This window comes from Pelobates fuscus, chromosome 2 (genome assembly GCF_036172605.1).
Source record: "Pelobates fuscus isolate aPelFus1 chromosome 2, aPelFus1.pri, whole genome shotgun sequence".
Taxonomy (NCBI): Eukaryota; Metazoa; Chordata; class Amphibia; order Anura; family Pelobatidae; genus Pelobates; species Pelobates fuscus.
This window is the reverse complement of record NC_086318.1, coordinates 78,765,741-78,779,887: the sequence shown is the minus strand read 5'-3', so window position 1 is coordinate 78,779,887 and position 14,147 is coordinate 78,765,741. Positions and strand designations below refer to the sequence as shown.

The following is a 14,147-nucleotide window of genomic DNA, read 5'->3' as shown; positions in this document are numbered from 1 at the left end:
AAAAACAAGGAAAGTGAAAATTTAAATTTTTGTTAAAGTGGCACAGTCCTTTTCTTTAAGTTTCTCTCCTAATGTTCACTTTATATATACTTTTTATCAATGCACAGTTGGCAAGTTTACTTAACAAAAACTGAACTTTGCTTAAGTTTCAACAAGATCACACTGCTCACAGAAAAAAAAAAATATATAAGTTTTCCTATAATTTTATTATTAGACTTAATGAATTTAATCTAATATGAAAAACTTCCCTTTGTGTCCTTTCCCCTCCTCCCCTGTCTCAGTGTCCTCCCCCCCCCTCATTGAAAACCTGCATGCATTTAATTATGCATTTTTTCCTCGTTGACAGTATCTGTAAACATCTTCAAGCTACAGATCTCTTGCCTTAAGCCTTTGCAAGTTGTCCCCTTCTAACCCCGCCAAGAGGTTCTGTATCTGACCAATCAGACTTCAAAATGCAGCTCAATGAGAAGTTTTTGCAGGCAGATGCTCTTGAATTTAGCTCCACCAGGAAGCAACAGGACACGTTATCTGACAGCTGGGAGAGTGCTTTAGGGAACTGGAGTGTCCCTAAGTTATGAAATAGCACAACTTGGTCTTTAATTTTTTTGTTCGGGTTTATAATGCCTAAAAACCATTGGGCGGAGAAAAGCCTGAGCAAAGGAGTCATGTAATACAAAGGTTCTGTAATTTATTATGAAGAGAGTTGTGTATTATAATGCATGTAAGCCATAAAAATTGCTCACGTGGTTTTTCCCCAATTTCAAAATTAAACTTAAAGACTCCATTTTAACTCCTCAATTTATGCAAACAGCCTAGTTAATTAACTATGCAAGTACGTGAAACCCGTTCGACAATCTGGTTATTTTAGCTGATGCTCTACAGATATTTTCCAATTCTGGTATTACTACCAAATTACAGTCATGTGTTTGATCTAATTTTCCTGAAACACCAGGAGACATGGACCCATAAACAAGCCCATAATGATATTCCAACGCTGTATTTGCTATAGTAATTGTTGTTTAGCCAATAAACCATTCTAACCAAGTCTAGCTTTCACTGACCAATACACATTCTCTGTAAAATGGAAGAACTCCCGTTCGCAAAATCATCCTGACCTTGATATTTCGTCCGTGAATGAGTAGCAACCCTCACCGAATTGCAGTGGTTGAAACCTGAACCAAAGTTGGCCCGATTGAATGGTGTTCCAACATCCCCACGACGTTTGTGTTTGTTGTGACACCTACATCATAAAATCTTCACAACTACACAAATTCATTTAAGAAAAGCCGTTTTTATTTGGCAGTGGCAAATAAACCAATTTCCTTATCAATAAAGTGATCGTTTAGGCACCATAACAACTTCATCCAAAAGGAAACCATACGTTTCTTTCCAAGACAGTTTTATGAATGGTGAGTTACAGACTGGCTGAGAGAGTCAGTTGACCTCTCTAAGCCAATCAGTTGCAATCCCGCTGGGCGACACTCAGCTCTTTATGAAATGTAGATGCAGAAGCTGGATGCCGGCTGGGAGACCTGAGGATCGGCGTTTGAGGCACACTTTTTAGTTAAACTTACCCCTTAAGGTAAGAGAACCCCTGGAATCTTTAGATGTAGTTGTTATGGTGCTCGGAGTAACTTCTTTGAGAGTTAATTTCCTGACTGCTTTGATATGCCACAATAGGATTGTGTACGTTATCTTTACAGAGTATTATAAAAAACAAGTCACACAGAATCGTTTGAAAATATAAGCTATTCAATAACACAAAAAAAAAAAAAAAAAAAAAAGTGACGGGAACTTACTCTGTTTCATGAGCTGCACAGCCAGCATGGGGCAATTTGAACACATCAAAGAAAACATGCGGACCACCATAATGAACATGCCCGAGCTTAGGATAGGTGGTGTCACGACCAAAAGTTGCTGGATGTTGGTGAGCAGATCCCGTGAAGCCACTTGCTGCAGAAGATTCTGTAGACAAAAACAGTCGAAAATCGATTGCAGTATTAATTAAAAAAAAAAATCATCATTAAAAAAAGATATAGGAGGTACATCACATAGCCATCTACAAACTGTGGTTGCATGAGAATATACTGAGTAGAGAACCACTCTGAAAGAGTGTAGACTCCAGGAGCTAGCTAAGTGACTAATGGCTTAAGCACTAGTGAATGAGGAAAGAAAGGTAATGCTATACCTTTAAATGTACAATGTGTGTAATGTCTCTTTAAAAGTGGGATAAAACAAATGAATGCTACGAGGAAAATAAATAAACTTAAATAAAAACCTGGACCCAAATCAAAAAGAGAATATAGGTGAGAATATACGCATCTCCTTTTCCCAGAATATCAAAAGTGTATAAAGAAAATGTAGTACTAAGAATGTGAGATTTTCATATTTGTAGACATTATGTAGATCATATACTAAAACCTGGGAAGATTATTATTATTTTTTTTAGATTACATCTTTCCAGCTAAGGATTGTCTTATAACAAGCTAGAGTTTATATAAAACACATACAGAGTTATTCACTATACCAAGAATTCAAAGAATTCACAGGGAAATAGCAAATTTTAGGACAAAATAGGGAGCGAGCGAGCAAGCGAGGGAGAGAGAGAATATACTGAGAATACGCTGTATTTTATTTTCAATAAGAGGCAGTAGGTACTGCAACATTTTTACACCTTATTTCAGTGAGTCATGTAAAGAAGCAATATTCCATACCCTCAAATTGAAGACTTGCTTTTAATCAACTTAAAATTAGGAGAAACAAAAACAGCATTAATGAAGCATTCATTACCTCTTCATGCTGAAAATTATCTACCAGTCGTGCAAAACAAAGGCAAGTGCTCTCCACAGACTTCTTATCCTGTAAAATAGAATATTTGCTTATTCTTCTGTAATTAATGGAACTTTGTACATATCCCACTGACAAATATACACAAAATAAACAAAAGCAGTCACGCAGGAAACAAGATCTTCAATTAATGGGATTATAAAATGTAATGTTGCTTTTAAAAAAAATCCACATATAATATCCAACTATATAACAGAACCACTGCTCTACCTACAGGATGTGTAACTAACATGATCAGAGTAAATAAACAGTTCTACAAAGAGCCTGGTGCAATATCAAAAACCAGATGTAAAAAAAATAAAATAAATTAAAGCACAGATTTATTACCGTCAATACCCATTTAAAAAAACAAGATCACTGCAAATATGCAATTGCATAGTAAACCAAAAGGCTTACCGAGGGACAGGTGATTTCCATTATAGGATAAATTTAGATTTTTCAACACAAACTTATTATCCACAGCATAAACAGTTAATCACAATGTAATTCATAACATTATTAGTAAGGCACAAAGCAATTAAATTCATGTAATACATTTGCATATTATATACACATATGTACACCAAGTATATATCAATGCAATTTTCTGATATGACCGATGCATAAGTGGAGAGAGGTGGAAGATGTCACTGTTACAAATGTATAGGAGTAAAGCCAGTGACCGTTTCTGCCTGCAGCGGAGCGTTATTAAAACAAGCAATTAGGTGAGTGAGTGGTGGAGTGGTAATAAGCAGTCTGATGAGTCGCCAAATGATACCTGAATCTGTACTTAACCATTTCAGATGATGAGAGAACACTCAACATGTAGACTGATCAGTCAAAATCTGGATGGGGAGTGAAGCTCACCTGATGGGTTAATCTCTGTGTCAGCAATGGTAGAGAATCAGCAACAAAGTGGAACTCATCAGGACTGATGCTCTGGCAGCAATTGGCTGCTATGGCTAATGCGTTCCTCTGAGCATTGATACTGAAGAATTCTAGATACAAGAGGCAATCGGCAAGCCCTCCCTGGAGGAAAGAGAGCAGGAAGAAAAAGAAAAAAAAGTCACACAGGTTTTTCCAGTGTTTACATTAGAAAACGCAAGGCACCATATACAAAAAAAACAAAAAAACAGAACAGTAGAGGAAAGCTGTTTATGAATTGTACTTACAGCTTGTAGAATGGCTTTGCTGTGCCTACGCGATAGCATTTCAAGAGCAGTGAGAGCCTGTTCAGCTACATCAATGCACTGAATGACTTGCAGCTGGAAGAGATGTGTACAGAGGTCAAAATATATACATTTCTAATGGAAGTGGGTGGTTAATATGCCCTCTAGGACAGAATTTAATTTGCCGCTTACCTTCTCCAAAAATACAGGGATGGCATCTACGACGACAGCAGAGGAACGAGGAAGTGCCTCCATCATATAAGTTAAGGCTCGACAGGCATGGTTCATCTGTAAAGAACAGCAAACACCAGGTGTTAACTGCTAGTTTAGTGACCAGCTACTAGTAAGGATCAACCATATATTCAAAATCAAAAAGTCTCAGTGACTACTTTCATATGAATGTTAAAGTAATAAGAGACTATAGGACAAATGGCAAAATGCTATGAATTGATATGGGTATAATTTGTAACTCCAGCTGTTGCTGACAAAAGGTTTCTATGAGCTTAAAAGAACCCTAAAGCATGCTGAAAGGCTTTATGTATTAAAAATGCAAAATGTGCAAATTTCAATAGAAATTTGCACGGTTATAAATTAACCTGCTTACTTCCTGGTTTGGAGTTAAACACAAAAGGCAGCAATTGAGCACCTGCCTTGCAAAGATTTTTCATTGAGCTGCATTACAAAGTCTGTGATAGGACAGCCATGGGAGGTCTGGGCTGGGGAAAAGTGGGAGGGCTTGCAAAGGTAGCTGGCAAAAGCTGCTTTTAGATAGAACTCCAATGGGTGGGTGGAGAGAGAGATAGATATATATACACACACACACACACACACGTTTTAATGTATTAAGTTTACTAAACTGTGATTATTATTTTTTTTGGCAAAAAGTCTGGAAATTCCAAGGTGATAAAGGTCAGTGCTCATAAGATTAGAGTTCATTAGTATCCCTAATGAACATATTAACGAGATTATCACAGAAAACAGCAACCATCCAACATGGTGCCATAAACTATACCCTGGTACAGGCATAGCTAACCTTTGGCACTGCAGATGTTTTCGACTACACCTCCCATGATGCTTGGCCAGCAATACAGGTGTACGATCATTATGGGGCATGTAGTCTACAACATCTGAAGTGCCTAAGGTTGCCTATCCCTGCCCTAGTAGATATGAAAAATAACCATAAACTGATTCCTAAATTATGGAGGAATGGGGAGAGGGACCAAAAAAAAAAAAAAAACAACCACAAACAACTTACAATGTCAAAGTTGTGCTCCATCTGCAACAATGTTATCTGCAAAGATAGAATGTGCAGCTTGTTGAATTACCTGAACAAAACAAGTATGTTATCACTTGAAAATCAGAGGTGCAAATGGCAGAGAAAGGTAATTACTTACCAAAGCAGGCACCACGCTCTTTACTGGGAACCCTCCCAGAGTCTCCTCATTTCCCATCACTAGCAGCTGGCACATTTCTATTACTGCCTGGAGTTGCTGACTTTCATCTGTGGCTTGGAGACCCTGCAGGAGCTGCTGGGCCTTAGAGCCTGTAGAGGATGGTACTTCGTTAAAATAAACCACACGGACACGGATTCTCCTCACATTTCTTCAATTTAAAATATATGCATAGATTTTATTGCTGAAAACCCAGTTACACCAATATACTGAGTATCATAAACACAACATGGTTCCTACTTGCCAGCTGCAAGCAGGAGAGTGAAAATAGTATACCCCGCATAGATTAGATACATGTATACCAGCACAAGAATAAATCTGCACCAATATAGTTATATTCTTTAATGCAATGTAGCTCTATGGAATATACGGATGAAAAATACTCCGATTGTTTGTACACAACTTAATATTTATAAAGATCTTGCACATACATAGATTAGTACACCTTTTTACCAATCAAGTTTCAAGAATGAGCATGTCCCTCAACATCCTCTGATCTTGTGCGTCATATAGGTTTGTTAGTCCGCATGTGGTAAAGCACGGTGGAATTTGTTGGCGCTTTATAAATAATAAAAAGAATAGGGAACCGCATGGTTAGTCATACTTACTTGCCCCACTTCCGATGGTTCTATGAAACAGCTGGGACATACGAGGTCCTAGGGGACCAAAGAGGTGAGGAGGAAGACCACGTGCCTCCAGTAATGCTGTGGGTAAGGAATATGAGCTTATGCATGAGAACCATAAACTTAAAAATTGCACCATTTGATAAGAATACAGAAATATATATAAAAAAACAAAAACAAAAAACAAAAAACACAATTTCACATTGCATTTTGACCAATAAATATATATATATATATATATTTTTTTTTAATTCACCCATAGGTGATCAAAGAAAATTATAGAAGAATATTTGTCCACCACACTTTACAAGTCAAGAACACTGATATTTCCCAAATCTTTTTAGTGAGAAATTAAAGTGCGCCAAAACAAATGAGATTGTTCTGGGTAAAATTACTAAACTCAAGTCTTGGGTGAGTTTTGTATGAAGGCAGTCTTTATTACAAGTTATTTTCTTGCAATACATGTAAAGTGGAACACAATATTGGGTCAATGTGTAATATCTATACAAGACCCTGGAATAGGTCCAATTCCACGTCTTAAGCCACCAATAAAGTACTGGATTACTTTAAAAGTAAACATTTTTAGGAATGCACAAAAATAAAATCCACCATATCGGTTCTTTTTGACAAAGATTCAGTTTGCTTAGATTTTTGAATAGAATGGCAATAGTCGACTTTGACAAAGGTACTTGAGTTGATCGCCACATCATCTTAATACACATTAATTTGACAGATCTCAACAACTTGGGAACACATGCTTGCAATATTAAAATCTAGAATTTACAAGACATTTGTACATAGCACTTTAAGATGGTTGCGGATATGAAAAATTGGTTATGTTCTGAAGTATTTAAGAATGCGGTTAGATGGAACTTCATGCGTGTGAAGAGTCATGCTATAAAGCAAGATTACAAACTGGGTGGATTGGTTGGTATTTGCTGGAAAAATAAATAAATGGTGACCCCTTAATACTTGAATTTGTCTTAACATTCATCAATGTTGTCAATTTTAGCATACACCTTCACTGGTTTTCACACAATTATGTGAGGTTAGCCAAGATTTCAAAATACATGAATATGTTCCCCGACCAGCCAGACCAAAAAATAAAATAAAAAATAAAACGGTTTGGCGCTCAAATGTAAAAGTGGCATACAACATTAAAAATATAAAATAAAAATAAAATACTTTAGTAGAGAGAAAAGGGGCCAACGTGCTTTACGTGTTTGGAGTGTTGCATTAAAGTAACTGTCTAAGCACCAAAACAACTTTAGCTGAAGTGGTTTGTGTGTATAGATCGTGACCCTGAAGTCTCACTCCTCAATTCTCTGCTGTTTAGGAATTAAATCACTTTGTTTACGTAGCCCCAGCCACACCTCACACAGTCTCCCTTTACACTTCCTGGAGAGAAGGGGATGTGGGACACAGGCCCTGTTAACTGCATGCTAGTGCAAACTTGCATCATATATGAGGTCAGATGAAGTCAGACTAAGCAAGAAGAAATACAAAAAAAAAAAAAAAAAAAACTTACAGTTCAGTACACTTTGGAACAGAATTACAAAACAAGCGTTTTTTTTTACCAATATCTATTTTCATAGTTTCCAAATAAGTACCCAATGCTTCTCTACAAAAAGCATTTGATTTGTCACTGCCCAGCATGAATAAGGAAGGGAGTACATAACAAAATGGGAGTTACTCAGTTTCAGAAGACGTACAATTTTAAAACCTTGGGGGAATTTTGAAAAACCAAGTAAAATAATGAATAATTGTTAAACCACATCCATGTTGCTGGACAATCCCATAATGGATTGCTATAGAATGACAAAGAATGTATTTTACACACCTACTGCATCCCAGATCAAGAATGATTGGACCAAAAGTCAAGCTTTCCTAAAGGTGCCAGATACCTATTACCTATTAGATACCAGAGGACATGAAATCAGAAAGTACAGGAGGAGTCTCAACTGCTAGAACACTTGTACACTTGTACCACTACTATACTATGCTTGCTTTAGTAAAGGTTGCAATAAATGCTACATGTGTTGATCATGCAGAGGATACAATGAGGGCTCCAGGTGGTTCAGACACCCACACAATTGTAAAAAATAGCAAATTACCTATATGGCTTACCAGAAATTCAGAAAACATGCTGTGTATCAAGACTTTACACAGTCTTGATATTAGATAATATTTTTACCTAGACAACTGTAACTTTAGCATTGCCTTACTTCACAGGTGAAGGCAACACAATGTATTTACAGAAAAAGAACGGTTACCTTGAAGTCGTCCCATTTCAGAGTCATCACTCTCGCTTTCCCCAGACGTGGTCATTCCCACAGCACCTGCCACAGAGCTAGAAGCTGAAGGGAAGAGAAGAGATGCAAATCTTTCTCCAGGTGTTCTCGTTAAACCTGAAATCCATGCTTCATTGTTATTACTGGAATAATGACATTTGAAATCCTTAACATAAAATTTTCTCCTTTATTGTGTGCTGAAATAACATTTGTCGAGGAGGAAAAATTGCCCTTAACACCATTAGACACAATCAAGATGATCACTTACATGTAGTTTTAAAAAGCAAAAAGATAAAAAGCACTTTTTAAAATTAGCCAGTATCCCCTCCCAACCCCCCCACCCCCCAAAAAAAAAAAAGGTTCAAGTCTATCCAACTCTGTAAAGAGGTTAATCAATTATTGAAATTTAAATATTTGTTAACTCTTGAGGACAGTTTGAGAAGCATGGTGATAGGTTTTGTGAAACTCAACTGTATTTGCATTATGGCTTTATTCTTACACAGAGCTGGAACAATATGGAAACGTTGTGGTCAGATCAGGCAGAATATGCAGAGTAACTAATAATGTGAAGCAAAGCACGCATAAACAGTATTTTAAATGACCAACCAAAATAAATAGCATTATCTTTTGGGCAATGCTACATTCTTAATATTGCATGTTCTAGAGCTTCCTCTTCCTTTTAAATAAATAACAAAAAAAAAAAAAAAAATCACATTAAGACAGAGGAAGTGCCGGTGATGCCATAGCTAGAAGACCATGCCAAGCATACACTGAAAGTGTAGCAACGGCTGCCCTCCAAACAACATGCTATTTTAGTGGTGGATCCCTATACTGCAAGGAATACTTCCCTAGAAGAAATAGGAGAGTGCAGGCACAGGTAAACTCACACCTTAGGTTGTTAATTTGTGTACGGAAAACCTAATACTTATCAGGTCAACATCAAAACTAGCTCAGTAACAAATGCAATTGCTTTGGTAGTGAAATGACCTTTGGACTAGATTGTCTATTTTATATATTTGCAGGAATAAGTAGTTTTACAAATGTAAATGTCTTCTGCTGCAGAACAATTAATGTAGTGGAAATCAAGATATATTTGTACATCTTAAGACCGCAAAAAAACCCCCCAAAAAACAAAAAACACCACACTACAATTGCCCCACATTGAAACACAAAGATTTAAAATGTAAACCATTTCCATGATTTGCCAGCTATTGCCACTAGAACTCACCTGCAGCTCCCTGAGCAGTTTCATCTGTGCGAGCAGCAGAAGAATTTGCACCCTCCTGGTTATCAGGATCTGCCATCTTCTCCTGTCGGCGAGCTTCAGCTGCTGCTCGCTTGCCCAGGCCAGAGCCTCGCCGACTGCAAGGAGAAAAATTTACAGGTTTAAAATCCAGACAGACTATTTCCCCAGAAAATCCAATAGTAAGGATTTCACTCAAAAGATCCTGGCTTGGAGAAGATAGATTTTGTAAAATTCTAAGAGAAGCCAGTAATTCCCACACAAGGCCAAACAATTCCTGTATCGTTATGCACAGATATACAAACAGGAATAGCCTGCCACTGGTAGATACAGGCCTAAAAGAGCATCAAGGTCAGACATCAATATTTGTACCTGGTACTAGCACAGGAGCCCGTGGTCTTTTGGCGTGTGCTCCGCCTCAGGCTGGGGAGCTCAGCAGGCGGTGACTCACTTCGCTTTTTAGTGGACTTCCTCAAATCTGAAATAAAATTGCAATCCAAAATTTACATTAATAGTTATTGATCAGTTATCAATGGAACAAGGAAACCGGTTTCCATCCAGTTACATAGCTGAAAATATGTTTTTGCTGTTGATCCAAAAGAAGGCACAAATAAAACCTAGTCTGAAGCGCTTCCAATTTTGCAACAAACTAGGAAAAAATTCCTTCTTAACCCCAAAATAGCAGTCAGATGTCTCCTTGGATCAAGCAGCTATTAGCCAACTAATTAGAAATTATATCCCTTTATGTTATGTTTTTGCAAGTATTTATCCAATTGCAGTTTAAACATCTGTATGGACTCTGATAAAACCACCTCTTCAGGCAGAGAATTCCTTATTGCTGTTACTGGAAAAAAAAAAAAAATTCTTTGCCTTAGATTAAATCGTTCTTCCAGTTGAAATGTGTGACCTCATGTCCTATGTATAGCCCTGTTTATGAATAGATTTCCAGATAATGGTTTGTACTGGGCCCGAATATATTTGTATAATGTTATATCACCTCTCAGGTTTTTTTGTTTTTTTTTCCCCAAACTTAAGAGATTTACATTTTTTAACAGTTAACATTTAAAGGGATATTTACTCACCAGATGTCCCTTGGCGCTGGGTCATCACTCCGCTTCCCCCAACATTTTCCCATGCACGGCGAGAGCTTCAGGCCAAACCCATAGGAAAGCATTGCTTTCCTATGGGGATTTTACTGAAGTTGGATGTCCTCATGCAGTGTCTGACAGCCACTGGAGGAAGGCTGTGTCCTGCAAGGTAACTATTGCAGTTTCGCAAAAAAATAAAAAATGATTTATATAGCAGGGCTAAAAGTGACAGGGGCATTGCACTCAGAACATTTCGATGAGATGAAGTGGTCTGGGTGACTATAGTGTCCCTTTAACTAATGCAGAACTAAACTTCTATTTAAGCTCCATTCAAGAGTGGATCATGAGAGATTATCATGAGGTCCAAAGATTAAATGTCCATAAACGCGTTTCGCCTATAAAGGCTTTATCAATTTGGAATTTTTTTATTCCATATTGATAAAGCCATTATAGGCGAAACGCATTTATGGACATTTAATTGTACATTTTATATATTAAAGATTTTTTTGGTCACTATTTTGCTTGTGCCAAGAATCTTTATATACACTTCATCACCTGGCATTTTATACTTCTGGACTCCAAGTAATCCTTGGTGGGGATTTTTCCACCTACGCTGTCATCAAGGAGCAGTCAGCCTGCTCCACCTTTGTGAGTACCATTTCATTTATTTTATTTTCCTACTGCTTTTATACAGAGAACACTATTAGTTTTTTATCTTCTCTTAGAGTGGCACTTACCCCTGAAGAATAGGAAATCGCATTGTATCCCATAAGCGGGGATTAATACCGCTGTACGCTTTCTACACTAGAGCTGGTAATAGCTCTATCAAATGTGAGTGCTATATCATTCTCTTTTTATATATTATATTTTAGAGAACATATTACACTATTTTGGATATCTGTTTTATCTTTTCATATTATTGGATTTACCTGAGGAAGGACTACGAGGATACCACCATTGTAGAACATCTTATTTAAACAAGATTCATCCGGCTAAGACTGACTTTTACTTTATTTTATTTGGACTTCTCTTATTTGGACTATTTTATTTATATTATCTCTACTTTTATTGATTTGTCTGGCGCAGCCTTTTCTTTTATTTTACCTATTGTGCTTTAAGGGTTTTGAGGGATTCCCTTTTTAAAGTTGCTGCCTTGTTCTGTTTTAAAGAGCTAACCCTCTTCTTTCCTCACTATATAAACCATGTCTTTTTATGGATCAAAGTACCGTATTTTTCGCACCATAAGACGCACCACACCATAAGACGCACCTAGTTTTTAGAGGAGGAAACCCAGAAAAAAAAAATATTCTGAACAAACGGTCTCATAGTGTTCCTTACCACCCACTCCCCTCGTCCCATAGTGTCCCCCAATTACTTACCTATCTTGTGGCGTGGGCCGGCTTCACAGCACACACCGCGGTACTGGAGCTTCAATTTCAGGTTCCGGTTTCCGGCGGGACTGAAAGGAAGTGTGCACACTGAGGGCGCACTTCCTTTCAGTCCCGCCGGAAACCGGTACCTGAAATTGACGTTCCAGTACCGTGGTGCGCGCTGTAAAGCCGGCCCACGCTTCAAGACAAGTAAGTAAAGTTTCACATTCGCTCCATAAGACGCACAGACATTTCCCCTCACTTTTGAGGGGGGAAAAAAGTGCGTCTTATGGAGCGAAAAATATGGTAATCTCAGTATTTTCATTAAAGCGGCTCTAAATTAAAAAGAGATCCACGGCGGTCAGGTGGCTGCAGGGTGCTGGGGAAGGTGCGATTTACTTACATAAACCTGCCCCTCACAGCTGATGCCATGGTCTTCAAGCAGGTACTCTTCAGCTCCTGTCAAAACATCTCACACACAAATTACAACACGGAGGTATATGGAGGATCCTGTAAGAACGTGGGATCCTCCATAGATCGTGCCTTTCTCCCTACAGTTGTCACAAGTGCCAGCTGAGAAGAAAAGAGACTTTATGGCAGTAGTATATCCCCTATGCTTGACAAAAGGTGAAGCTACAATAAGTAGTCCTTACACTTACAAGAGGCATATCTCTTGACTGTGTCGGAGAACCTTAGGTGCTTCTACTGAATATTATATTTAGGGCCCCCACCTGCTGCAAGTGGGGGAGGATGGGACTCCTCTCCTTGCTTATTTTGAAAAGGCCAGGTGGGGGAACACTATACCCCTCCTGTTATTTTACCCATTGGGGAATTTCTAAAGGCTGGGCAGGCTCCTAATGGTAGACATTTAGTAGGCAAGCCCGCACCTGCCACTTGGTAGGAAGATGCATAGGGAAGAGTTAAACCTTCATTAGTGTAGTATGGGTGTCTTACTGAGCCCTATAAGACTTATTTATTTTAAACTATTTAATGTGAAGGCTGGGAAGCACTGACATGCCACCACATAATTACAGTACCTAAAATTGTTAGTTTGGATGAAAGTGAATGATAATTTGGTTATCTGCATGCTGGATGAATTCAGTTCCAAAATTGGTGCTTTGTGAGTTTTCCAATTCTTATACTTTTTAAAGGACAGTGAAAGCACATATTTTAATCTGAACACTGAATGCTTCCATTCGATTGCTGCAGATTCACTCTGGCTGACCGAATTCCAACCGTATTTGGCTTTAGTAAATATGAGAGTGCCCTCAAACTACTGTTCCTGACACATTTTGTGTTTGACTTATTTATTGTTAGATTTCCCCCTTTTAGAATATGCACTGCGGAATATGTTGGCACTATATAAATGCCAGAAATAATAATGAGAATTGTTACTGCGGTCGGCATTCTGTTGTTTTCACTGTAATTTGTCCATCTGGACAAAATCCAGTGTTTTGTTAATGATTCTATGAGAATTTATACAGGCTAAGAGCAATTTAAAAATGTCCAATGGATTTGACACAGACATCTAAATGAATCCCTGATGTGCATGGGCCCTGACAGTACTATTCAAGGAATGCTAGAGCAAGCATGTATTCATACAGCATTTCTTAAAAAAGATGACTGTGTGCCCTGAACATAGATGTGCCACAAAGTGGCCAAAAAAATCCCCCAAAAAACAGAAACACACCCCTGTAGCATTACTTAGCTCAATAAAATATTCCTAAAGTGGAACAGCCACATCTCCTCATTCTAGTACATGTCCCCTAAAACAATTTAAAGATGAACCACACTCTTACGGCAAATAAAAAGTTGGCCATTACTTTTGTGCTAAGTCATCTACGTTTTCCATAACATTGTGTGCCTAGGTGAGAAAACGTAACAGTTTGTTACACAGACAAACGAGGCCATCTGCACACAACACATTAGTGTGCATGCACGCAGGCCGCAGATCCCAAAGTCTGATTCCTGCACATGTGTTAAGTCAGGCAGAAGGTTACATGGGCCATCTGCACACATTTTGTGTAGGTGTATTTTTGGCAATAGGAGAGCACACAGGCCTTCATATGCCTTGGTCACTTTATTG

The 14,147-nt window shown here is 38.1% G+C and overlaps 1 protein-coding gene across 15 annotated transcripts in view; it reads right to left on the bottom strand.

Moving 5' to 3' along the window:
* The window catches only part of TRIP12 (thyroid hormone receptor interactor 12), a 103,611-nt gene that overhangs the window by 29,413 nt on the left and 60,051 nt on the right, over window positions 1-14,147 (bottom strand). For 10 of the 15 annotated variants that reach the window (XM_063442289.1, XM_063442286.1, XM_063442292.1 and 7 more), the window contains 11 exons: window positions 9,976-10,081; window positions 9,589-9,722; window positions 8,343-8,477; window positions 6,055-6,150; window positions 5,390-5,538; window positions 5,251-5,286; window positions 4,188-4,283; window positions 3,999-4,091; window positions 3,694-3,855; window positions 2,791-2,859; window positions 1,800-1,965 (listed from right to left, as the gene is read on the bottom strand). In XM_063442289.1, the coding sequence (XP_063298359.1) occupies window positions 1,800-1,965; window positions 2,791-2,859; window positions 3,694-3,855; window positions 3,999-4,091; window positions 4,188-4,283; window positions 5,251-5,286; window positions 5,390-5,538; window positions 6,055-6,150; window positions 8,343-8,477; window positions 9,589-9,722; window positions 9,976-10,081 (1,242 nt within the window). The remainder of the gene's footprint in view (window positions 1-1,799; window positions 1,966-2,790; window positions 2,860-3,693; window positions 3,856-3,998; window positions 4,092-4,187; window positions 4,284-5,250; window positions 5,287-5,389; window positions 5,539-6,054; window positions 6,151-8,342; window positions 8,478-9,588; window positions 9,723-9,975; window positions 10,082-14,147) is intronic. The other 5 variants (XM_063442293.1, XM_063442296.1, XM_063442299.1 and 2 more) reach the window with 1 other exon arrangement.